The 27,778-nt window shown below is 44.6% G+C and overlaps 1 protein-coding gene across 3 annotated transcripts in view; it reads right to left on the bottom strand.

Annotated features, from left to right (window-relative positions):
• LOC141270526 (uncharacterized) overlaps positions 1-27,778 on the bottom strand; it is a 124,931-nt gene that overhangs the window by 63,488 nt on the left and 33,665 nt on the right. For 2 of the 3 annotated variants that reach the window (XM_073680562.1, XM_073680563.1), the window contains exons 6-7: positions 26,553-26,643; positions 15,647-19,299 (exon numbers count right to left, since the gene is read on the bottom strand). The exons of the other annotated variant lie outside the window; for it this stretch is intronic. In XM_073680562.1, the coding sequence (XP_073536663.1) occupies positions 18,110-19,299; positions 26,553-26,643 (1,281 nt within the window). In that variant the 3' untranslated portion in view covers positions 15,647-18,109. Of the gene's footprint in view, positions 1-15,646; positions 19,300-26,552; positions 26,644-27,778 lie in introns of those variants that run through there. 3 annotated transcript variants of the gene reach the window in all.

Raw genomic sequence — 27,778 nt, 5'->3', positions numbered from 1 at the left:
TTTCCAGGTGTAGGATAAGCAATCAGCAGATCCTTAACCCTTTCACCTAGCCCTGCAAGAAACAAACTTTTCAGAGCAGAATCGTTCCACCCCACCTGAGCAGACCACCGACGGAAGTGAGTACAATAATTTTCCACATTACCTGATCCCTGCCTCAAATGTCTCAATTCCGTCTCAGCTGATGAGACACGATCAGGATCATCATATAATAACCCCAAAGCAGAAAAAAAACTATCCACTGATCTAAAGCACGGATCACTAGGTTGGAGAGAAAAGGCCCATCCCTGAGGTTCCTTGCGCAAAAGTGACATTATGAACCCTATGCACTGTGATTCATCACCAGAGGATCTGGGTCTTAAATGAAAATACAATAAACAAGCATTTTTAAAGGAAAAAAAATCTTGTTGTTCACCAAAAAATAAATCAGGCAAACGTACCTTTGTGTGATTTTGTTGTCAGCACATTCAACTTTGTGCAGAACAAAGTATTCAATGAGAATATTTCATTCATTCAGATCTTGGATGTGTTATTTGAGTGTTCCCTTTATTTTTTTGAGCAGCGTATGATGTGGAATACCTAGACTAACAGGACGTTCAATGGACCCTTTTGCTATATGCACTGCAGTCTGCCACATACACTGCCTGCCTGCCTCTTACTGTCACCTTCACCACTGAATAGATGCAGCTGGATTAGTCCTCAGAAGGGCTGTTAGTTCAGATGGATATATATATATATATATATATATATATATATATATGTTGTGGTGTACCTACACTAACTAATAAACAAGCAAATCTCTCCCTACACTGCCTGTTTCCGGGGTAGACTGTGACGAGCATGGCGGCGCAAGGTCTTAGATAGACCTGATGACGCTGTGCGGCCAGCCAATCACTGTAATGCCACAACCAACATGGCTACGGCACTACAGTGTGTGGCAGGCAATCCCTGCATGTTCATTAGCTCTCTAAAGAGCGCCAAACATGCAGGGAGGGGACCCGAGCTCTTGTCCGAGCAACCAGTGAGATCATCGGGCGAGTACCGAGCAGTGGCAAGCATGTTCTCTCATCACTACATATAATGCCTCTTGGTTGCATCATAGAACCCTTTGGCTGTAGGGCTCTGTGAGCTCTGTCCAACTTGATGGGGGTGATGCCCTAATATTGAATTGAAAATTGTCTCAAGTATTAACTTAGGGTCCTCTTGTTCATCAGATTCAGGGATGCCACGCAGTCTAATGTTACACCTTCTCCCCCTGTTATCCAGGTCCTTCATTTGTATGCTGAGGTTTTCTGTTGTGCTAGTAGTAGCTTCTGCAGCTCTGCTACATGGGAGCGTGTAGTGTCATGATCCCCTATCAGGACATCTATGTGGCCTGCCAGGTGCTGCAAGTCCTGCCTCACACACGTGATTTCATTTCTGCATGTTTCCTTCACCTTAGCAATCAGTGTTTTAAAGTCCTTCTTAGAGGGTAGTAAACATAGTATTTTTTACCAGTCATAGGGGGTTAAGGGTGGATCAAGTTCCTGCCCTTCATCTTCAGATGATATTAAAGGAGGACTCCTGGACACTGCAGTCTCTGCCCCAGTTAGGGACTCCGGGTCTGTGAGTTTCCCCCTGGTCCCCCCAGCAGGGCCCTCCTCTCCTCCTTCACAGACTAGGCCCGGGTTGATGAATCCCCATGAAGAGAGTCTGTCAGCTCCCCAGGAGGGTCTCATTGGGCTCCCCCGCCATCTGCGCCCGCTTTATAGTGCTGTTTAAAATATCACCTCCACTTTCCATATGGGTCCATAAGGCAGGGGGTCCCCTTTCCTCTTCTTCCTCCCCCCCCAGGAGAAGCTGCGACCGCTCTCATCTCTGCCCCCTGTTCCATGCAGAGTCATCCTCTCCTGCTTTCTGCTGGAAGGTGTGGAGCAAGATGGTGCCTGAGTACCCGGTCCCACTGGGTTCCTTGTGAAAAAGGCCTCTAAGACCGTTGTGGTGGCAGGACCCGTGGGTGCAGCAGATCGGGCTCTTTTTTGGGAAAAAAACTGACTTATACGGTTTCTCTTTAGTGATAGAACTTGGGGTAAAAAAAGCACAGAAACATGATTGCCTGTGGCGTTGTTATCTATTGTGATAGTATCTTTATTTTGTACTGGAATGTTAAAGGTGCTCTTTTGGCTAGATAAATTGATCAGAGAAGGGGGATCTGGGAGTTCAATCAATGGAAAAGGTGATTGGAGGATCCTCAGGAGACAGGGGAGTCATTGGTGTGGAGATGGTATTTTCATTCAAAGTGTTGTTCTGAGGAGGATACAATTTAACCCTGCTGTTCTGTTCGCATTTGCTATACACTTGTACTGTTCCCGGGTCAATATGACCCGACCTATTAATTCTTGATTTTTAGCTACTCTAAGTGTTTTATTTGAATACTTTTTTCATTATTATACTGTATGTGAACATGGTTGATCATAAACAAATGAAAAATTTAAATTCAAACTTAATAATTTATTTTTTTTCATAAAAAGGTTACACCGGCTTTTTACAATTATCTTTGATTGTTGCCATTCTGCACACAAATAACAAAGAAGCTTTACATTACTATTACTAAAACATGAAATTTAACTTTTTGAAAACAATATTTAAAAATCAACAAATGAAAAATCATAAAAACTTCAACCTTTTTAGAAAGAAAAAAGAAAAAACTGAACACGTTCATGCGTTTTTACACTGAACACAATAATAAGACACATGTCCTTTACACAGATATTTTGAACATCCAGCACATGTCAGATTAGTCTTATTGTCATAGGAAGATGGACAGAAGCTACATCTCTTCCTTTTTTTGCTGTTAGCTGTGCTGCTGGTAGCTGTGCTGGTGGAGGCCGTGGATGCGGAGTCTCTTTCTTGAGCATGCTGGACACTTTTTACAATGGCAGTTTACCTTCACTTCTGGGGGTCACTTTTCTGCTCTCAATATATGGCCTAACCAGGGATTTTCCCAATTCCTCAAGAAATAATCTTCCTTTATGCAGCTTATTCCGGTTCCAATCAGGGTCGATTTCTCTCCATAAGACAAATGCATTGTATGCAGAAACGTCCAGTATGTTATACAATAAAATCATTGGCCACCGATTGGTTTTGCGTTTGCATGTATATGTTGATATTGCTTGGTCTAAAGTATTAACTGCTCCCTTTGTGGCATTATAATCCAAAATAATGTCAGGCTTTCTGTCTTCTCTATCACTTAGGCATTGTCATGGTGCATTGTGCTCATTAGAATTACCTGTTTGTTTGTTTTTTGGAACATAAGAAGCAACAGTTGTATTTCCAGAAAAATAAAAAGTAGAACTATACACCTCTCTTGCTAAGGATACCTTGCGGTAGTTCAGGTTTATTTTTTCTTATAGTACCCAGCATGGTAAGTTGTTTTTACTTCAACATCTGGCCTAGTTGATAGGATGTAAAAAAGTTGTCACATGTGACATTTTGTCCTTTTAGTCCATGAGTCAAATCGAGAACAACACGCATACCCTGATTTTTTTCAGGTCTTTCACCAGGGGTTTTTCCTGTATACACTTGAACATTTAGAGCATATGAACTTTTGCTGTCGCAAAGTGTCCAGATCTTGATGCCGTATTTTGCTGGCTTACTTGGTATATATTGTCTGAATGGGTACATACCTCGGAATGCCACCAGTTGCTCATCAACAGTTACATTTTCACCACTATTATACAATTTTGGTAGAATCTCTACCCACTGATTCCAAACATTTCTAATAGGTGCTAGTTTATCTTTAGCTCTTCTTTCCATTCTATTTGTTTTAGAATCAAACCACAGTACTCTAGAAATTTCATGAAACCTTTCATGACACATTGTAGCTCTAAATATGTGGCGACCGGTTTCGCAATTCCACAAACTTTTAGTTGATTCACCATAAGATTTGTATACTCCCGCTAAAAGAAGTAAACCAATATAAGCATTTAGAGCTGTCACATCTAATTTTTTCCATTTATCACCATAAACTACTTGTCCCTCAATGTTTGTCATTTGTATTATAATATTTAGGATAGTCATATTTAGGAACAATGCAAATGCTGATCCTATATCAGATATTCTTGATGTAGCTTACCTTGTAGGACCAGGAGTAGCTTTTATGATATTTTCAGAGGACAATCTACCAGCCTGACTAGGCTGCAAGTTACAAATCACACACTTGTTTTTAGAAGGGATTTCTTGCATCCGGCTAGTTGTCTGGGTATCATGTTCCACTTCATACTCCACTTCAGAATCCGAATTTTCAACATTGCTTTCCATCTCGCTTATGTGGTCCTCCTCTTCGGACATTATTTCCTGTGGGACATCATCTTCTGAATCAGAGGCGTTGACAAGCTCTTCCAATTCTGCATCAGTCAGTATACTTTTTGGCTATGTGCCCACGTTGCATTTATGAAGCAGAAAATTTCTGCTGCATAAATGCAAGTCCTCTCCCGGAAAAACGCATGCGGAATTCCGCACGCGTTTATAGCGCATTTTTCGCGCGTTTATCACGCGTTTTCCACGTGCGGAATTGCCTTGCGTTTTTTATGCATTGGACAAAGGCAATTCCGCTTGCGGAAACGCAAAATTAAATGACATGCTGCGGATTTTTGAACGCGGCATAAACGCTGCGGAAAAATCCGCAGCATGTGCATAGAACTTGCGGAATCCCATTGGGGACCATGGGGTGCGGATATACATGCGTTTTTCAAGCGTTTACGCTGCGGAAATTCCGCAGCATATACGCTTGAAAAATGCTACGTGGGCACACAGCCTTTCAAAACATTTTTATCTAAGTTTGGAAAAGAAAAGAATAGTTGTAAAGATATGTATTCACAGCGTCAGTCAATAGACATTTTAGAAACATTTTTATCCAAGTTTTGAAAAAAAAAGAATACCTGTAAAGATGTGTATTCACAGCTCAGTGCTCTCTCTCTCACAGATTCCAGTGTCTCTTTCACAGGACTTAGCTTCAGGGTGTAAGTCAAATGACTGGTGTCCAATTTATAAGACAACAGTGTCTTCTCTCACAAACTGAAAATGCATTTGACTAAAAAAGTACTTGATTACTGATAACAGTGAAACCCCCAGCCTTTGAATGATAGACAACCAGTCTCCTCTCTCAAAACAGAAAATGGATAATACTAGATAATTACTTGCTTACTGATAAGAACAGTGAAACCACCACCATTTTGAGATGAAGTACACATAAAAAACATAACTTTTGCAGTCAGAAATAATCAGAGACTTGTAGAACAGTATAAAATGCTATCGGGTCAAATTGACCCAAACAGTATAAGTGTAACAATCAGCGTGTAGCAAAAAGTAAAAAAAAAATAAATAAATAAAAAATATATAGAGCTCCACAAATGAGGAGAAGTCAAGATACCACTAGTTTCAAATCCTCATATAAAAAAATCTACAGGGTCTCAAAAATCATTTCGGGTCATATTGACCCGAACAGTACAGCAGGGTTAAATCTGTCGAGATTGATTTTGTCAATTTGTTGCTTTATTTGTTCAAGATATTTTCTAGCTTTGGCAAGAGATGAATGTGTTGGTGCTGCAGTGGAAGTGGTATTTCCACAGAATCAGTTTAAGAGGGTGAGGAAAAGCTGCCTCTGTGTATCTGATCATTAAGACCATCTGGCTTAATACTTTTCATCTGGTAAGTCCACCTGGCTTCCTTCTGCAGAATTCTCTGATCCCAATCTCCCCCTCCCCCAATATCCCACAGAGTCAGCTTAAGAGGGTGAGGAAAAACTGCACTCTGGATTCCGATTTTAAAGATCAAGCCAATATTTTAAAACAAAGATTCCTTGAACAGAATTATCCTAAATACATCATCACACGAGCATATAATAACACTAAAAAAGGTAAATCAAGGGCTTTTAATTAGGAAAAACAAAGAAAAAAAATGAAAAATTAATTTTGACTATAATTTCATCACCACCTACAAATAGTCATCATAGAAATATCTGCAAAATTATTCAGGACCACTGGCACATCTTGCTTAATGATCCCATATTAGGAAAAATGTTGCCCAGAAACCCACCTCTGACTTTCTGAACAGCTCCATCCATCAAAAACTTCCTAGCACCCAGCTTTGAGCAGGGGGTTGGACCAGATGACCCAGGAGGTCCCTTCCAACTCTACCATTCTATGATTCTATGATTCTATGATTCTAAAATAAAAAATGAAAAAAAAGGATAATCTGCCAAATGAGACCTGTCTCCCTAATAAAATCACTAAATGTGGTCTGAAGAATTGTTTATATTGTCATGGTCTCTATGAATTCGTACTAGAATCAAGAGGTGAATCTTTCCCTATAAAAAGCTCCATGTCATGTTCCATGAGTTTCGTTATTTCATATGTTCCTGCAACAAACTATATGTAGGAAGAACTACTCAACCCCTTCACAAAAGACTTCATTCTCACAGATCCAACATTTTAAAAGGTTTTCTTAAACATGGGTTATCACTAGTGTTGAGCGATACCTTCCGATATCGGGAAATATCGGATCGGATTGGATCGGACCGATACCCAAAAAGTATCGGATATCGCCGATTCCGATACCGGAAACCAATGCAAGTCAATGGGACAGAAATATCGGAATGAAAATAAACCCTTTCTTTCCTTGTAGGTTAATTCTACATGAAGGAAAACAACTAAGAATAATGTAGAATGTATTGGGGGAGGTGGGGGAGACAATAAAGGCATAGAGGTTTAGCTCAATCAAATGGAATAGCAGGAATTAATATATTTTTTAAGACGTTCTGAGTTACGGAAATACTTCCATGGTCTTCACCTTCTTTTTTACTTCTCCCACACTTTCTCCTTCATCATCCTCAGCATCAGCATCTTTTTCATCAACTTCTTCTTCACCTTCTTCATCTTCTTCACCTTCTTCGTATTATTCTTTTTTTTACTTTCTTCATATTCTTCTTATTCAACTATTATTCTTCTTCATATTCTACTTCTTCATCTTCTTCTTCATCATATTCTAATTTGTGACAGGCATTCCTGTAGTTGTTATCTATAAAAGTTTGAACATTACACCTTTCGTTCTGCCCGTCACAAAAGATTTACAACAGGATTTGTCCGCGTTCAGTTTGGCCTGCAGCAGCAGGTCTTTTCCAGGGGCACCACGAGGAGGAACGGACTCACCTCCATACACTGCTTAGTCATCTTCTGCTTATAATTTAGATAATATCTTTTGCTCTGATTTTTAGTCTTATGCTTAATGTTCTTCCGCTTTTTGTTCTGCAGCTTCTTGTACTTCTGCTTCTTGGTTTTCTGTCTCTTGTTCTTCTGTATCTTGGTGGTTGTCTTCTTGTTCTTTGTCCTCTTGGTCAACTTCTTCAGGGTCATCTTCTTGGTCTTCTTCGGGGTGGTCTTCAGGGTCGTCGTCTTTAGGGTCCTCGTCTTCTTCGGGGTGGTCTTCAGGGTCCTCGTGTTCAGGGTCGTCGTCTTCGGGGTCCTCGTCTTCTTCGGGGTGGTCTTCAGGGTCGTCGTCTTCAGGGTTGTCGTCTTCAGGGTCCTCGTCTTCTTCAGGGTGGTCTTTAGGGTCGTCGTCTTCGGGGTCCTCATTTTCTTCGGGGTGGTCTTCAGGGTCATCGTCTTCAGGGTCATCGTCTTCGGGGTCCTCGTCTTCTTCGGGGTGGTCTTCAGGGTCCTCGTCTTCGGGGTCCTCGTCTTCATCGGGGTGGTCTTCAGGGTCGTCATCTTCGGGGTTCTCGTCTTCTTCGGGGTGGTCTTCAGGGTCCTCGTCTTCAGGGTCGTCATCTTCGGGGTCCTCGTCTTCTTCGGGTTGGTCTTCAGGGTCCTCGTCTTCAGGGTCCTCATCTTCGGGGTCCTCGTCTTCTTCGGGGTGGTCTTCAGGGTCCTCGTCTTCAGGGTCCTCGTCAGGGAGATCCAGAGTGATTACCAAGAACCATTTCAAAAAGCTTGAACTTGGAAATGTAGCAGAAGGTACAAGAAGGCTGAGGAACTGCCGAGAACCAGCTGATGGTACTGGAACCCAGATGGGTAGCAGAAGGTACAAGAGCAAATGGAACTACCGAGGACCAGCTGACGGTACTGGAACTCGGTTGCTAAGCAGTAGGTACCTGTGCCAGAAAGGACTACCAAGGACCAGCAGACATTGGTGGAACCTGGATACCGAGAAGTAGGCACCTAAGCCAAAGGCACTGCCGAGAACCAGCTGACGGTACTGGAACCCGGATGGGTAGCAGAAGGTACAAGAGCAAATGGAACTACCGAGGACCAGCTGATGGTACTGGAACCAGGATGGGTAGCAGAAGGTACAAGAGCCAATGGAACTACCGAGAAGACGTTGGTGCAACTTGGATACCGAGAAGGAGGCACCTAAGCCAAAGGCACTGCCGAGAACCAGCTGATGGCACTGGAACCCGGATGGGTAGCAGAAGGTACCCATGTAAAAAAAAGTTGCAAGGCCGCGAGCCGGCCGCAGTTACCGAAACCCACAGTCCTACAGGGGGTGCTTGTCTTATTGGCACTATGGAACCAGCCTTCATTGCCAGATCCCGCAGCCCACATAGGAGTCACCTAAACTGCAGGCACCATAGAGACGGCTAACCCAGGCCGCAACACGACAGGACAATGCATTGGAGGCAAAGTGACGTTGACACTACCCGGAAACAGCTGGCGTGCTGGAACCAGGCTGGGCAGGAGGGAGTACCCGTGCCAAAGACACTGCTGGGAAACAGCTGGCGGTGCTGGAACCCAGGGTAAATACTAAAAACAGAGTGGAGCCAGAGGCGTAATTGGAGCAACTTTAAAATCTGTAGTAGTGTGAATGTGGACAGAGCAGGAGAATTTGCCGGACACACAGCAGGGGAACAGCTGACGTTACTGAACCCCAATAACACTGGATCAAGCGTTGACTGTGCAGACGGCACTTCTGAGCAGCAACTAGCGGTATTGGAGCCCAGGGTAAATACTAAAAACAGAGGAGCCAGAGGTGTAATTGGGGCAAGTTTTAAATCAGTAGTACAGTGGATGTGGACAAAGCAGGAGAATTTGCCGGACACACAGCTGGGGATCAGCTGACGTTACTGAACCCCAATAACACTGGAGCAAGCGTTGACTGTGCAGACGGCACTTCTGAGCAGCAACCAGCGGTATTGGAGCCCAGGGTAAATACTAAAAACAGAGGAGCCAGAGGTGTAATTGGAGAAAGTTTTAAATCAGTAGTACAGTGGATGTGGACAGAGCAGGAGAATTTGCCGGACACACAGCTGGGGATCAGCTGACGTTACTGAACCCCAATAACACTGGAGCAAGCGTTGACTGTGCAGACGGCACTTCTGAGCAGCAACTAGCGGTAATGGAGCACAGGGTAAATACTAAAAACAGAGGAGCCAGAGGTGTAATTGGAGCAAGTTTTAAATCAGTAGTACAGTGGATGTGGACAAAGCAGGAGAATTTGCCAGACACACAGCTGGGGATCAGCTGACGTTACTGAACCCCAATAACACTGGAGCAAGCGTTGACTGTGCAGACGGCACTTCTGAGCAGCAACTAGCGGTATTGGAGCCCAGGGTAAATACTAAGAACAGAGGAGTCAGAGGCGTAATTGGAGCAACTTTAAAATCTGTAGTAGTGTGAATGTGGACAGAGCAGGAGAAATTGCCGTACGCACAGCAGGGGAACAGCTGACGTTACTGAACCCCAATAACACGGCAGCAAGTGTTGACTGTGCAGACAGCACTTCTGAGCGCCAACTGGCGGTGTTGGAGCTCAGGGATAGTACTGAAAACAGAGGAGCCAGAGGTGTAATTGGAGCAACTTTAAAATCTGTAGTAGTGTGAATGTGGACAGAGCAGGAGAAATTGCCGTACGCACAGCAGGGGAACAGCTGACGTTACTGAACCCCAATAACACGGCAGCAAGTGTTGACTGTGCAAACAGCACTTCTGAGCGCCAACTAGCGGTGTTGGAGCTCAGGGATAATACTGAAAACAGAGGAGCCAGAGGTGTAATTGGAGCAACTTTAAAATCTGTAGTAGTGTGAATGTGGACAGAGCAGGAGAAATTTCCGTACGCACAGCAGGGGAACAGCTGACGTTACTGAACCCCAATATCACGGCAGCAAGTGTTGACTGTGCAGACAGCACTTCTGAGCGCCAACTGGCGGTGTTGGAGCTCAGGGATAATACTGAAAACAGAGGAGCCAGAGGTGTAATTGGAGCAATTTTAAAATCTGTAGTAGTGTGAATGTGGACAGAGCAGGAGAAATTGCCGTACGCACAGCAGGGGAACAGCTGACGTTACTGAACCCCAATAACACGGCAGCAAGTGTTGACTGTGCAGACGGCACTTCTGAGCAGCAACTAGCGGTATTGGAGCCCAGGGTAAATACTAAAAACAGAGGAGCCAGAGGTGTAATTGGAGCAAGTTTTAAATCAGTAGTACAGTGGATGTGGACAGAGCAGGAGAATTTGCCGGACACACAGCTGGGGATCAGCTGACGTTACTGAACCCCAATAACACTGGAGCAAGCGTTGACTGTGCAGACGGCACTTCTGAGCAGCAACTGGCGGTGTTGGAGCTCAGGGATTACAGTTCAGGTGGTAGAAACATGAACACAACAGACCTGGATACTGTTGCCAACCAATTATTTATTCTGGAAGAGGACTGGCAAATTCATGCGAGATCCAGGCCTTGTTTATTTTGAGAAAAGTAAGCCGGTCAACGTTATCGGAGGATAGTCACATGCGACGGTCTGTTAGTACACCACCTGCGGCACTAAAGACGCGTTCCGATAATACACTAGCAGCAGGGCAAGCTAGCACCTCCAATGCATACTGGCTAAGCTCTGGCCATGTATCCAGCTTACAGACCCAAAACTTGAAGGGAGAAGAGCCATCTGGGAGTACACTGAGAGGGAAAGACATGTGGCCTGTCACCATCTGACGGAAACGTTGCCTCCTGCTGACTGGAGCCGTCTGTGATGGTGTAGATATTTGTGGCGGCGGGGACACAAAACTTTGCCACATTTGGGCCATACTGGTCTTGCCTTGTGCTGAGGCGCTGCTTCTGCTCCCTCTTTGTGCAGAGCTTCCTCCATTGCCTCGACGCACTGAGCTGCTTTGTAAAGCACTAGCAGCACTGCTCTCGGTTGGAATGGAGAACATGATGGAATGCACCAGTGTGTCTTGGTACTCCGGCATTTTACGCTCCCGGTTCAACGGTGTTATGAGGCTTTGTAAGTTGTCCCGGTAGCGAGGATCTAGGAGGGTGGACACCCAATAATCAGCCGTGTTGAGAATGTGAGCGATGCGGCGGTCGTTTCTCAGGCACTGCAGCATGAAATCAACCATGTGCTGCAGACTGCCAACTGGCCAAGAAACACTGTCCCCTGCTTGAGGCGTGATCTTTGCGTGCTCTGCATCACCCCACCCTCGCTCTAGATACTGACTACTAGAGCATTGTGTACCTCCCTCCTCTGGACAGATGTCTTCCGCCTCCATTGACTCCTCCTCATCCTCCTCACAAAGTGTCCCCTGCCTAGGCCTTTGTGAGGAACCACGTTGCGCAGACTGTAGAGAAGCAGATGGCATTTGTGACTCCTCATCCTCCACCTCTTCCAAAACCTCGTCCCTTAGTGCTTGCAGTGTTTTTTCAAGCAGGCAGATAAAGGGGATAGTCATGCTGACTAGTGCATCATCTGCACTCGCCATCCGCGTGGAATAATCGAAGGCACGCAAAACGTGGCAAATGTCCTTCATAGAGGCCCACTCAGTGGTGGTGAAGTGTGAACGGCGTGCACTGCGACTTGTTTGCGCCTGCTGCAGCGGGTACTCCATTACTGCTGCCTGCTGCTCACACAACCTCTCCAACATATGTAACGTTGAATTCCACCTGGTGGGTAGGTCACATATGATGCGATGTTCCGGAAGACGTAATCGGCGCTGCAGAGCTGCAATGCGCGATCTTGCGTTGCTGGAACGCCGCAAGTGAGCGCACTCTATGCGGACCTTGTGAAGCAGTGCATCAAGATCCGGATAGTCCCTCAAAAAACTCTGCACGACCAAGTTGAGCACATGTGCCAGACATGGGATGTGAGTGAGGTTGACTAGGCCCAGAGCTGCCACCAGATTTCGGCCATAGTCACACACTACCATGCCTGGCTGGAGATTCACTGGCACAAACCACACGTCGCTCTGCTGCTTGATGGCATTCCAGAGCTCCTGCGCTGTGTGGCTTCGATTCCCCAAAGAAATTAATTTTAATACGGCCTGTTGACGTTTGGCCACGGCTGTGCTCATATCGGTCATCATAACAGGTAACCGTTCACGGGTCGATGTGGAGGTAGACCGTGACGGCTCCTGCAGCGCTGATTCAGAGGAACTGGAGTATGAGGAGGAGTCAATGTGTACAGACTGTATTCCTGCAATCCTTGGAGTTGGCAGAACACGTACAGCGCCACTCTCAAGATCTGTACCCGGCTCCACAACATTTACCCAATGGGCAGTGAGGGAAAGGTATCGTCCCTGTCCATGCTTACTGGTCCACGCATCGGTGGTCAGGTGGACCTTGCTACTGACGGCGTTTTGTAGCGCATGTTTAATTTTCCCCTCCACATGCTGTTGCAGGGCAGGGACGGCTTGCCTGCTGAAATAAAAGCGGCTGGGCACGTTGTATTGTGGGACTGCCAATGCCATTAAGTTACGGAAGGTGTCAGTCTCCACCAGCCTGAATGATAGCATTTCAAGGGCCAGTAGTTTAGCAATGCCAGCATTCAGAGCCTGTGCTCGGGGGTGGTTTGCTGAGTATGGGCGCTTTTTCTCCCATGCCTGTGCTAACGATGGCTGTAGACTGGCCTGGGAGTGTGAGGATGACAGGGAACATGGTGCTGTGGGTGGAATTACACTGTGTCTCTGTACAACAGTGCCAGAGATCCTTCCATGGCGATCCTGTGAGGAAGCCGAACCAGCTGTGTGTGAGCTGGAGGAAGAGGCTACAACACAAGCTGAAGAGGTGGTAGGTGGCGCTGTAGGTTGGCCTAGGTCTTCAGTGTGTTTTTGTAACTCCACCACGTGCTTGGTCCGCACATGTTTCCACATATTTGTGGTATTGAGGTTGCTGACACTTTTCCCTCTTTTCACCTTCTGATTACACAGCTTGCATTTGACAAAGCAAATGTCATCTGCAACTGTGTCAAAAAAGGACCAGGCACTGCAAGTCTTGGGAGCGCCCGCTTTGGATTTTGGAAGAGCCATGCTCCTAATGGGTGCCAAAGTGGAGGCTATAGGCAACCAAGTCTGCCCCCTCCCTCTCCCTCCTTTTTGGGCTGTTCGGGGAATTTCTTCCTCAGAGCTACTCCCACCACCTTCCTGTCCCTCACGCTATGATGGATCAAGGACCTCATCATCTACACCACCCTCTTCAAACAACTGTTTCTCCTGGGTAGTCTCGACAGCACAGTACGCACCAGAAATTGGCACCTGAGTCTCATCATCAGATGCATACTGAGGTGTGCTGCTGACCATAGGCACTGGCCCACCCGCCTCTTCAGATTCAGAGAGACAAAACGGTCGCGCATCACTGCATACTACCTCTTCTTCAAATTCTCAAATTCTGCTTGGCTGGCCCCCTCTTTCCAAGCCAAGAGATTCAGAGAACAGAAGTAGAGATGGCTCCTGTCCAGGGCTCTCTGACTGCCTGGGCAATTTGGCAGGTGGTGAAGAGGCAGATGGGTGCTCTTCAGTGCTCAGGACCTGAGAGGATCTGGAACTAATTAAATTCGATGCGTTAGCTGTCATCCATCCGACAACGGCTTCAATTTGGTCCTCCCGCAGCAGTGGGGTACGGCTAGCTCCTACAAAGCTGCGCATAAAGGACTGTTCCCTGGTAAAACTGTGGGATGCTGAGTCACTGGTGCCCGCAGCAGGCACAGAATCCCCACGTCCTCTCGCTGCAGGCACAGAATCCTCACGTCTTCTCCCTGCAGAAACTCGACGCCCACGCCCATATGCCTTACTCCCTGTCTTCTTCATCTTGGTAGACTGATAAAGATAAGCAGAAAAGTACTAAGGGCTTAGTGTGCTTATTCCTGAACAGCTGCTAACAGGTATAAGAAACACTAATTTTATAAAGTGTGGACTAGACTTTAATATGAGCTAATGTGGCCTACACAACTGTAAAGTGGAGTGTTTGGTGAACTTTATTTAGGTTTTTTTTGTCACAAAAAGACACTGGATGTGCCTAAAGATGTAATACCGATTGTAATAGCTACAAAAAGTTTGTGATACTATGTAGGAAGGTAACCTACAATGCAATAGATGAGGCTACAAAAAATAGGCTAATACTAATCTGGCTGGGGCTGCAGGGCACAATGCTGCAGAAAGGCTCCTCTATTTACTCCTATATAGTGTGTTTGGAACCAATGTAGCCGAATACGGATGGAACCACCACACTAATAGGAGAAATCAGGAAAAATGTTCAATTAGCAAAAAAGGACAATGTATGAGGCAGTGAAGCACGCTGAGCGCACTATAACCAGACGTGGCTGAAGCACACACTACAGCGTGAGCTGCACTCACACACAGAGACCTTGCAGACAGCCGTGAACAGTGCAGATGCAGAGCACTGTGCACTAGAACTGCAAGACAAAAAAAAACTTCTCTATCTACTCCTATATAGTGTGTTTGGAACCAATTTAGCTGAATACGGATGGAACCACCACACTAATAGGAGATATCAGGAAAAATTATCAATTAGCAAAAAAGGACAATGTATGAGGCAGTGACACACACTGAGTGCACTACAACCAGAAGTGGCTGAAGCACACACTACAGGGTGAGCTGCACTCACACACAGAGACCTTGCAGACAGCGGTGAACAGCACAGAGAACTGTGCACTAGCACTGCAAGGCACAGCGATTTATAAAGTAGCTTGGGTAAAGCAGAATAGACCAAATAGGTAGCTAAAACTGTCCCTCAGAACAACAGCGTCCCATCCCTAACTGAATTCACAGCAGAGTGAGCTCAAAATGGCGGCGGCGACTTTTATAGTGCATCATGACATCATTTCAGCAGCCAATCCCTTACTCACTTGTGGAATGCTTCTCTCCATCGCTCTCCGTCCAGCCTTCTGAGACATTTGCTGAAGTCCGGTGTGATACAGCATGCCTCCCCAACAGAAATCCACATTCCCACCTCCTCCCTTTTCCACCTACCTCCACACAATTGACAAGACATCTAGCTTTGATACTAGCAGCCTGCCTTTGGAATATCTCGCAACCTCTGTCCCGCAGCAGTGACAGCAGCTGCGTTAGTGGCTCATCACCTCCTGTTCTTCACTCAGCAATGGTCTTCCCATATACACACCCACATCCCCCCCCTTTTTTTTAGATCTTATCATAAAAACTCTATCTGCAGAACTATTTCTCCAGACCACCTATACAAATAGTTTTAACCTTTGCTTCAGTGCTAAACAATCACTCTGTTAAGTAGAGCACCACTGTTTCACCCCCTTTATGGTTTCAGGAATTCTTCAATCATTGGTTCTAAATCCCACTGATCCAAACAGACATGAAAATAAAAATTAAATAAAAAGAGAAGTACCCATACATATTAATATATGTTTTATTTCACCACTCAAACACATTTATTTTCTTCACTTTCAATTGTTCATGTTCAGTTTTATTATTATTATGTTTTAAATTTGATCAATGTAATCATGTTTCCATATACTTTCAATCGCAAGTAGTCTATATCTAACGGCCGGACACATGATCCCTGAGAGATCATGTGCCTTGTTTGACTTTTTTTCTTCAAACCTTGGTTTTATTGAAAATAAAGTTTTCATACATTAATAAATGCGAATGTGGCTTGAAATATACATGACAAGGTTGTTATAAGATGGTAAATAGCAGAATGTACATTCCAAGCATAGTGACATCAAGTCAAAAAACAAACCAAGAACTAGGAGGGGGGATGAAGGAGGGGAGAAAAGAGAATGCCCAAAACAGGTACTTTCCGGATATAGATCACCCAACAAGGGTGTAAAATCTTATACTCTCTTTAAAAGTTTTGCGGGACCCATCGACACTAAGATAGACCCCTGACACGTAGATGTGTCTCCACACTGCGGCTCTAACAAACACAGTTCTACAAAGGCGATTCCCCCAATAGTAGCTGCTCTTCATACCACACTGTAGGTTGGAAGGAAATTCTAATATCATCTCGGGTTGGAGTTTTTATAAAAAAAAAAAAAAAAAAAACAGCTTATAAAACTGGTCTAGTGTGACATGACATGCATTGGTTTTGTCCTGAGGAAGAAGAAGTCCTGAGCGACTTCGAAACACATTGACTTTAAAAACCTGTACAAATAAACTGTGACGATACAGCCCATAATCTTAATATGCCAGATGTTTAGATTTGTTTATCCAAGAGAAATACACTGTTGTGTTTCTGGTGACTTGTGAATGTATGTGTATTTGTGTCTGGTCAAGAAGAACATACCAGTATTTGTATAACCCTGATTGTTACCTCCTCTTGGGTTTGGAAACAATTATGTTTGCTAATATGCTAATCACATATTATACTAAAAGCCAGCTAGATGTTTATTTAAAGAGCCCACTGTACACCAACTATGTAAATTGATTAGCTCAAACAATGAGATCTGAGCGCTGCCCTTTCCCCCAACCTGTGACCTATGACCTTACACAGATGTAAATATAAACAGGGATGTCTGTAGTGCTGCAGACAGAATCAAGAAGCATCAGAAAGACTTTACAAGGAGAATGAGAGACATCCTTCAGGACAGTAGATGGACAGCATGGCAGCTCCACCCAAAGAGACACAGATTTGCATTCTACATGCTTCTAGCCTAAGGGTATCGGCACTGACTGGAAAGATATGGATCTGCTCCACTGACCATCAGAGAACCCATGGATAAATTTTGGGAAGACCAGGTTGGGACGATGAAGTCACCAAGCCCCATGGATATGTTGCTTGGGGTTGCCAGAAGGGACCCACCAGTTGCCAGGAACCAATGGAGACATTCGGAGAAGCAAGATTGGGACAAGACGGTCATCTGGCCCCATGGAATCTCTCGGAGAGGCCAGGGTGAGACCCTCGGATCTCCTGGTCTTGCACCTCGATGGACTGCTAACTTCCCAAGCTTGCCGCTACCTCCTCTCTGAGGTGGCCTGCCAGAAGCAGGGGGCCACTGGTTGAGGTAGTTGGCCCTGGAAGTCCCAAAGTCACAGCTGTTCTATCCCAGGTGGGTGGAGCGGAAGGATGAGACTGTGTAATGTTGTATCATCTTGGGTATATTCTGGGACTGTTCTATGTGTTTATTGTCCTGTTTTGTGGTTCAATAAAGTATTACGCCCAAGGAAGACCCCAGGTTTTCACATAAACGTATTGTTTTAAGAAATCTTCTGATGTCCTAGGATTTCCAGCGCAGACATAGACACTCCATACCTGCATCTACAAGAACATATATAGTTTCTCCACCGTCTGAGTTAGTTTTGATGTTCAACAAAATACGATTTTCCAGTAATTCATTTTTCACACTCTCGGTGTGATAATGACTTCTCTGTGTGTGGAATTTTTTATGTTTAAAAGGGTTGTCCACTACTTCATTCCTCATGTTTGGTCTTATTAAAATAAAAACAATGAATTATACCAACCTCCCATGCTTGCGCTATTCCAGCGGTGTTGGCACTTGCGTTTCCAGAGCTCATTTGAGGTTGTTACATCATGTGAGCCCTGCACCCAATCAGCACTGACGTCACTGTCCCCACCTTCAGACAAATCGAACATCACAAGGAAGTGAGAGACCAGCCTCAGCCCTGGCTTCCTGTTAATGTTCAATACATCCGAAGGTGGGGACAATAAAGCCGGCGCTGATTGGGGCAGGGCTCGTGTGATGTAACAACCTCATGTGAGCCACAGGAATGCGAGTCCCGTCACCCCTGGAACCACGAAGGCATGGAAGGTGAGTATGAGTGTTTTTATTTTAAGGAGGCCAAGCATGACAAATGACAAGGGGTTGTCCTAGTAGTGGACAACCCCTAAAAAAGATACAATTTTAGGTTAAAACATTTCCCACATTAAGAACATGAAAAAGGCTTCTCCCCTGTGTGCCTGCTCTGGTGACTAAGAAAAGTTGATTTCTTCACAAAACATTTTCCACATTCCGAACATAAAAATGGCTTCTCCCCTGTATGAATTCTTTGGTGATTAAAAAGACATGTTTTCGTCACAAAACACTTTCCACATTCTGAACAGGAAAAAGGCTTCTCCCCTGTGTGGCTTCTCTGGTGTATTACAATATCAGATTTCTGATTAAAACGTTTTCCACATTCTGAACATGAAAAAGGCTTCTCACCTGTGTGAGATCTTTGGTGCCTAACAAGATGTGCTTTCCGGTTAAAACATTTCCCACATTCTGAACACAAGAAAGGCTTCTCTCCTGTGTGAATTCTCTGGTGTGCATTACAACCTGATTTGTGTTTAAAACATTGCTCACATTCTGAACATGAAAATGGCTTCTCCCCTGTGTGAGATCTTTGGTGTATAACAAGATGTGATTTTCGGTTAAAACATTTCCCACATTCTGAACATGAAAATGGCTTCTCCCCTGTGTGAGTTCTTTGGTGCTTAACAAAACTCGATTTATGTGTAAAATACTTCCCACATTCTAAACATGAAAAAGGCTTCTCACCTCTGTGGATTCTTTGGTGAATAGCAAGATGTGCTTTTCGGTTAAAACATTTCTCACATTCTGAACATGAAAAAGGCTTCTCCCCTGTGTGAGTTCTCTGGTGCCTAATAAGATCGGATTTCAGATTAAAACATTTCCCACATTCTGAACATGAAAATGGCTTCTCCCCTGTGTGAGTTCTCTGGTGCCTAATAAGCTCCGATTTCTGATTAAAACTTTTCCCACACTTGGAACAAGAAAATCTTTTCTTCGCTGTGTGACTTTTTTGATGTTTAAGAAAAGACTTTTCAAGGGGAAAACTAATTTCATATTCTGAACGTGAAACTGGCTTCTTTGAATTAGGAGTAGTTTGTTTTTTAATGCTTATTTTGCGACTTTGATTTTCATTGGTAGTTAGTAATGAATCAGAAGTTAGGACCTGTTTCAAAGGATCAGATGACAGATCTTTGCTGTGAAGGGATGATGGTATATCTGGAGTAATGGCATTCACTTCAATTGTATCCTGAAGGATCTCAAGATTGTCTGATTTAAAAATTGAAGATGTCAGCTGTCCCTCTGATCTCCTGGTACAGTCATCTGCCAAGAATAAAACCAATTATTATTTTTAAATAAAATATCCTCAAATTATATATTTTTAACATTTCTACTTAAACTGTAAAAATGGCAAGTTATGTAAAAATATTGAATTATTCACCAGGAAAATGACAGTTCACAGTCTAATAGAAAACCTCATAGGATGAACCAGTAGAGCCAAAATATGGAATAAAAAGCCAAAACAATGTTATGTACAGTACAAACCAAAAGTTTGGACACACCTTCTCATTTAATGATTTTTCTATATTTTCATGACTATGAAAATTGTACATTCACATTGAAGGCATCAAAACTATGAATTAACACATGTGGAATTATATACTTAACAAAAAAGTGTGAAACAACTGAAAATATGTCTTATATTCTAGGTTCTTCAAAGTAGCCACCTTTTGCTTGGATGACTGCTTTGTACACTCTTTGCCTTGCAGTGTGCCCAAACCACATTTAGCCTCCATGTATTTGGGATTACTATATTGAAAAGAACCCAGTTAATTTATGGTGTGTGTCTCCTGGAGCACAATCTGGGCACTATGTGTTGGGTAATAAAATGGCAAATGTGCAATTTTCACTCTACAACATCCACTGTGTGCTAATTTCCAGAAAGTGGATGTGGAGTAAAAATAGTCACTACTCCTATAGATTAATTCCCTGAGAGTTATAATTTCCAAAATGGAGTAACTTTATGGGGATTTCCACTGATCTGGGTTTCTGCCATTTGTCATATTAGGACTTCTACAAATGGTGTGTCCCATCTCCTCTGGAATCTGCTCCTGTCACCAGCGTTATTCATTCTGCAGACAGCGCTGGTGATGGAGGAGTCATCGGAACCAGACGTTCTGGGCGGTTCATGCTCTGTCCAGCCACTAAGATTAGTGTTGCTGGGACCAGCAGTTCCATCCAGTCTGGCAATACGGGTGTGTGTGCTGTCCAGCTGAAGTAATCTGCTCCCTGCTTCAGCCAATTGGAAACCACCACACCCTACTAAAGCTCGAACAATATTGCCGGAAGCTGCCAGATACAGCCTTTTTTCTCCTCTGGTTCAGTCCTCTGACCTGACTATTCTTTGTCCCATCTCACTCCACAGAACAGCAGATAACACTGTGGCCCAAGCCTGGGGGTCTCTGTGATGGGCAAAACTGTGACTATAGACAATAACACATCTACTGAAATGGTCAAACTCAACAGTCTTCTTCAGTAAAGAAAAAACGGAGTAACTAGTGGTGAAACCTCTCTGGGCTCAGTGGCTCTGGGCAATTTAAACTATCATAAAGGGCCAATATTTTTTGTCAGCTGAGTTTCAAGGAGAAATATTAGACATTTAATGAGAACTTTTTATAATAGTGCAGAGCTGAGGGGTCTTAAATTTTGATCTCGGGCATTTGAAAGAGATAATGGAGACCCTTTTTTTTGTTTAAAAGACTATCAGACTCACATAAGTGAGGCAGGCAGATCCAACCACAATTAAACTATTATACAAAATGAACATGTAAAAAAACCTACAAGAATAAAACAACACGTTACATCCCCAACAAAGACGTATGTTTGGGAGAACTCCAACACTAAACCTGAGTTGCATTCATTTATGGTGGACCATTGGAGCTACTATGAATTCTGACCAGAAGAGTAGAGAAAGTATTAGTGCCCCCATTTCAGGAGAGATTGTTCAGTAATTTGAATTCCTTAAGATCGAAAGAATAATGGAGTTTATGACGTGGAGTAAATCCATGACACCAGGGCTCCAGCCATGCCAACACATCTCCAGCAGGCGTGAATAAATGTATATTACAGTCATCAGCCACGCACAGCTTAGAGATATATCATGGCACAGGTGTAATGTTTTATGTAAAGTTTATCACAATCCTGTTTGAAGTTAGTTGGTTTTAAAAGAAATTGAAAAGTCAGGATAAAGGGAAACTCTGTTGTTATTGTACAGAAATTCGCACTTGGCCCTCACTGCACATTTAATGTTGTTGATAATAAAAGTGATGTTTGGACAGAAAGACTGGACCTGGTCTTGTAGGGACCATATGAGCACATTCAGCAGAACAGAAGGGAGAGAAGGTAGAGTCATCCAATAAGATATCAGGGTTCTAGGAAGCAAAGAGCACCCTCCACTTTCTCTTACAGGCCAATAAGATTTTTTTTCAAGTGATTTTTTAAATTGTCAGCATATTCTACATACGCTGTCGTATAGCTTTTTAATTTACAGATCTGGGCAGGTAAGAGCAGGGCCGCCATCAGGGCATTACTGCCCTTACTGCTGTATGAGGCCCCACAAGCAGCTGCAACAGCTCCTTCATGCTTCTCCTGACTTCCAGTCATGCGCCGTCACATGACCAGAAGTCAGGAGAACCCGGCGGCAGCGGCATTGAGAGCCAGGATTCTGCCGGGATCGCATGAGGGGTAAGTACGGCAACTTTATTTTTTTAAATACAATTAATTAAATGGGAGTGGGAGGGGGAATGAGCGGCACATGGGGAATTGGGAGTGGGGGAGAGAATGAGCTGCACATGGGGAATTGGAAGTGGGGGGAGAATGAGCTGCACATGAGGGATGAGCTGCACATAGGGAGTTGGGAGTGGGGGGAGAATGAGCTGCACATAGGGAATTGGAAGTGGGGGGGGAGAATGAGCTGCACATGGGGGAGTGGGGGGGAGAATGAGCTGCACAAGGGGAACTGGGAGTGGAGGGGGTGAGCTGCACATGGGGAATTGGGAGTGGGGGGGGGGATAAGTGCATAGTTAATTATTATTATTATTATAGCGCCATTTATTCCATGGCGCTTTACATGTGAAAAAGGGGTATAATATAACAACAATTACAATAATGTTGAACACAATGTGACAGCGACTGGTACAGGAGGAGCGAGGACCCTGCCCGCGAGGGCTCACAATCTACGAGGGATGGGTGAGGATACAGTAGGTGAGGGTAGAGCTGGTCGTGCAGCGGTATGGTGGAGCGGTGGTTATTGCAGGTTGTAGGCTTGTCAGAAGAGGTGGGTCTTCAGGTTCCTTTTGAAGGTTTCCACGGTAGGCGAGAGTCTGATACGCTGGGGAAGAGAGTTCCAGAGTAGGGGGGGGAAGCACGGGAGAAATCTTGTATACGGTTGTGGGAGGAGGAGATAAGAGGGGAGTAGAGCAGGAGATCTTGTGAGGATCGGAGGTTGCGTGCAGGTATGTAACGGGAGACTAGGTCGGAGATATATGGAGGAGACAGGTTGTGAATGGCTTTGTATGTCATGGTTAGGGTTTTGAACTGGAGTCTCTGAGCAATGGGGAGCCAGTGAAGAGATTGACAGAGAGGAGAGGCCGGGGAATAGCGGGGGGACAGGTGGATTAGTCGAGCAGCAGAGTTTAGGATAGATTGGAGGGGTGTGAGAGTGTTAGAGGGGAGGCCACAGAGCAGGAGGTTGCAGTAGTCAAGGCGGGAGATGATGAGGGCGTGCACTAGTGTTTTTGCAGATTCATGGTTTAGGAATGTGCGGATCCGGGAGATATTTTTGAGTTGGAGTCGGCAGGAAGTGGAAAGGGCTTGGATATGTGGTTTGAAGGAGAGTTCCGAGTCCAGGGTTACCCCAAGGCAGCGAGCTTGAGGGACTGGGGAGAGTGGGCAGCCATTGACGTTGATAGATAGGTCAGTTGGGAGGGTTGAATGAGATGGCGGAAAGATGTTTTGTCCATGTTAAGTTTTAGAAATCTGGCAGAGAAGAAGGATGAAATAGCAGACAGACATTGTGGGATTTTGGTTAATAAGGAGGTGATATCGGGTCCAGAGAGGTAGATCTGTGTGTCATCAGCATAGAGGTGATAATGAAAGCCATGAGACTCTATGAGCTGTCCCAGGCCTAAGGTGTAGATGGAGAAGAGCAGGGGTCCTAGAACTGAACCTTGGGGGACACCGACAGATAGGGAGCGAGATGAGGAGGTGGTGTGTGAGTGGGAGACACTGAATGTCCGGTCTGTAAGGTATGAGGAGATCCAGGATAGGGCCAAGTCTGTGATGCCGAGAGATGAGAGAGTCTGGAGTAAGAGGGAATGGTCCACTGTGTCAAAGGCAGATGACAGGTCGAGGAGGAGGAGGACAGAGTAGTGTCGCTTAGATTTGGCGGTTAGTAGGTCGTTTGTGACTTTAGTTTCAGTAGAATGGTGCGGTCGGAAACCAGATTGTAGGCGGTCAAAGAGGGAGCAGGAGGAGAGGTGGGAGGACAGTTGAGAATGGACATGTTGTTCCAGTAGTTTTGAGGCATAGGGGAGAAGTGATATGGGGCGATAACTAGACACGGAGGATGGGTCAAGGGAGGGCTTTTTGAGGATGGGTGTGATTGAGACATGTTTGAAGCATGAGGGGAAGACACCAGTTGTTAGTGACAGGTTGAAGAGGTGGGCTAGGGCTGGGATGAAGATAGTGGTAAGGTTTGGGATGAGGTGGGATGGGATTAGGTCAAGTTTACAGGTGGTGAGGTGTGATTTGGAGAGTAAGGAAGAAAGTTGATCTTCAGAAATGGTGGAGAATGTAGTTTTGGAGGAGGAGGGTTGAGTAGGTGTGGGGAGGGGCGGTGGGGGCTTTAGGCAAAAACTTTGTCTGATGGTGTCAATCTTCTGCTTGAAGAATGAGGCAAAGTCTTCGGCTGAAATAAGAGGAGAGGGAGGAGGCACTGGGGGACGGAGGAGAGAATTGAAGGTGTTGAATAGTTGTTTAGGGTTGTGAGACAGGGAGGATATGAGAGATGCAAAGTATGTTTGTTTTGCTGCAGTGAGTGTGGACTTGAAGGTAGTGAGGGACTGTTTGAATGCGATGAAGTGCTCATGGGAGTGGGATCTTTTCCATCTACGTTCAGCAACCCTGGAGGCCCGTCGCAGTTCTTTAGTTAGGCTGGTGTGCCAGGGTTGTCTGTTGATTGTGCGAGCATTGGTATGCGTGAGGGGGGCGACCGAATCGAGAGCTGCAGCTGTTGTGGTGTTGTATAAAGTGGCAGCAGCATCTGCATCACGTAAGGAACTAATGTCTGTAAGAGGGAGGAGGGATTCAGAGAGAGAGTGTAGGTCAAGGTGTTTGAGATTTCTACGAGGGTATGCAAGTTTGTGGAGTGGGGATTGTTGCCCCGGGGAGGAGAGAGAAGAGAATGTGAGTAGGTTGTGGTCAGAAAGAGGGAGAGGTGAGTTAGAGAGGTTAGATAGGGAACAGAGGCGGGTGAAGATGAGGTCCAGCGTGTGGCCGTCTTTGTGGGTGGGTGTGGAAGACCACTGAGTAAGACCAAAGGAGGAAGTGAGGGATAGAAGCTTAGAGGTAGCTGAGAGGTAAGTGTCAATGGGGATATTAAAGTCGCCCATGAGGATAGTGGGGATGTCAAAGGAGAGGAAATGAAGTAGCCAGGTGGTGAAGCGGTCAAAGAAAGTGGTGGTTGATCCTGGGGGGCGGTAGATGACAGCCAGTTGGAGGTTGGATGGGGAGTAGATGCGCACGCAATGCACTTCAAAAGAGGGGAGAGTAGTTAATTGGGAGATGGGAGTGGGGAGAGCACATGATGAATTGGGAGTGGGTGGGGTTGGGAGAGCAAATGGTGGATGGGGGGTGGGGGAGTATAAATGATGATGAATAGAGGGTCGGGGTGGGGGGACCACGGACATGACAATGTATTGGGGCAGAGGGTGCATGTAAATATAATGAATCGGGGGAGCAGGAGGTACAGAATGGGGGCGTTGCAGATGCAGGCATGTGACTGGTAATAAATTGGGGGAAAGAGTACAGGTTCTAATTAATTTATATATTTATTAGGTGGGTAAAGTGGCTATTTACAGTTAGTGAGGGCACAGTGGTGGATTTCAATTTATATTTGGAATGGTGGGTTGCATAATAACTAATTATATATCAATGGTGGGTGCACATCTGTATTCAGCTATGTAATGTAGAAGTTGGGGAATGTGCTCTAGATAACTGTGTTATTTTATGCAGAGACGAGTTCTGGCTGGAAGAAGTGATGGCGGTCTGCGCCGGATGAAGGAGAAAAGAGAAGATGAAGGACTTTACCTAGAGACGTCACCGGTGAGTCAGTGTATTACATGTACACTGACACTATGTACTATGTACAGGGCTTCTGTGTATAATGTCACTGGTGATCACTGTATGACCTGTACACTATATACAGAGCTCCTGTGTATAATGTCACTGGTGATCACTGTATTACCTGTACACTATATACAGAGCTCCTGTGTATAATTGTTACTGGTGATCACTATTACCTGTACACTATATACAGAGCTCCTGTGTATAATGTCAATTGTGATCACTAGATTACCTGTACACTTACATTATACACTGTATACCATGTACAAAGATCCTGTGTATAATGACACTTATGGTAATATTAGTATTGTGTTCTTTTATTAATGATCAGTATTGTAGTATTCGGCAACAATGTGGTGGCAATATATGGTCTGGTCATGGTGTGGCGGTTTGTGTCCCTTCTGTGTGGTATTATTCGGTCAATATGTGGTGCTAATATGTGGTCTGGTCATGGCTGGGATTTTTTGTCCCTTCTGTGTGGTATTATTCGGTCACTATGAGGTGGTAATATGTGGTCTGGTCATGGTGTGGTGGTATTCCTTGTATTTGGTATTATTGGTCATTTTAAAAAATGTATATGACACATTCCCTTAAAGAAAATAAATAAATATATACATAAAAAGAGTATTGGATATTTTAATTTTTTTTTAATAGGTTAGAGTAGGGCCCGGCCAGAAGAGTTTGCCTTATCGTGGTGGCGGCTTTAAAAATCTTTTGGTCAAAACAAAAGCTGCTGGCTATGTATGTGATCTGGTGTTCACTGGGAACTAGTTATGTGTGATTGGTGAGGACGGGGTGCAGAAGAGGAGTTCTTCCAAGAGTGGGCGGTGGGACTGTAGAAGGTATGAGGCATGGAAGCGGAGCCTGGGCGGAGTCTCAAGGGGGCCCGAAAATTTTGACAGTATGGGGCCCCGAAATTCCTGGTGGCAGCCCTGGGTAAGAGTCTAATCCCAGGGGGTAGGTGAATCCTCCAGGTTGTAAGTTCTATAGAAAAGGGTTCTCAATGCCCAAATTCATTTGAACAGTTTTGGGTGTAGGAGAATGCTGTGGTCTAGAGGCAAAATGGTGATCACACAATTGTGATACGGCTGGACTACACCACCGAATAAAAAGCCACAGCCTGTAACAGAGAAGAATCTGAGACTTCTCTGCATTTAGTGGTTACTACTCACCTGGGTAGTCATATGTAGGAATCTCCTCTTTACACCGCTCATCACCCTTCACATATGTCTCTGCAGTATTAATATGGGTCAGATCTTCACCCTAAAACAAATATTGTAAAAGTCACAGACAGATGGAGAAGTCACATCTATGATCATGAGGGTGGAGAGGGGGGTGGGGATAGTACAGTTAGATCGTTAGAGAAGAATAGGATGCTAAATAACCCCAAAGTTTTATCTTGCATGCTGACCAACGCAAGAAGCCTGACCAATAAGGCGGATGAGCTGCGGGCGCTTATATCGGAGGAGAGGTATGACATCGTAGGTATAACAGAGACTTGGCTAGACGATAGCTACGACTGGGCGGTAAATTTAACAGATTATAGTTTATTTAGAAGGGACCGGAAACAGGGGAAGGGCGGAGGAGTCTGCTTATATGTAAAGTCACGTCTAAAGCCCAGACTAAGGGAAGATATAGGAGAGGGAGAAGAGGGGGTCGAGTCCATGTGGGTAGAGATAGAGGGGGCAAAAAATAATAATAAAATATTACTGGGGGTCTGCTATAAGCCACCCAATATAACAGAGGAGAATGAGAAACTGCTATTAGGACAAATAGACAAAGTAGCAAAACATAATGAGGTGATTGTAATGGGGGACTTCAACTACCCGGATATTGACTGGGAAACAGAAACCTGTAGATCGCAGAAAGGAAAAAGGTTCTTGACAAATATCAAGGATAATTATCTCTCCCAACTAGTGCAGGAACCAACGAGAGGGAAGGCAGTGTTGGACTTAATATTGACTAATAGGCCTGATAGAATAACTGAGGTACAGATAGGGGGGCACCTAGGTAATAGCGATCATAATATTATCAATTTCAAAATGCCCTTCAGTAGGGTTATCAATAAGGGAACAACTAAAACATTAAACTTTAGGAGGACGAAGTTTGATCAGCTGAAAGAAAACCTTCAACTTATAGACTGGGACAAAGTTCTTAATCAAGGAAATACGAATAGTAAATGGGAAACCTTCAAAATAATTCTGAATACTCAGTGCGAGAGGTATATACCGTATGGGAATAAAAGGGCCAGAAATAAGAGGAAACCAATATGGTTGAATAAGAACGTAAAAGGGGCGTTAAATAGCAAAAAAGAGGCATTCAAGAGATTAAAACAGGAAAACAGCAAGGAGGCACTAATGTGTTACAAGGAAAAAACGAGAACCTGCAAAAAAACAAA

The sequence above is a fragment of the Phyllobates terribilis genome, unplaced genomic scaffold, assembly GCF_046119375.1.
Source record: "Phyllobates terribilis strain yellow unplaced genomic scaffold, ASM4611937v1 Scaffold_5__5_contigs__length_657084704, whole genome shotgun sequence".
NCBI classification, from domain to species: Eukaryota; Metazoa; Chordata; class Amphibia; order Anura; family Dendrobatidae; genus Phyllobates; species Phyllobates terribilis.
Note: the sequence above shows the minus strand (reverse complement) of the source record. Positions and strands in the feature narration are given on the sequence as shown.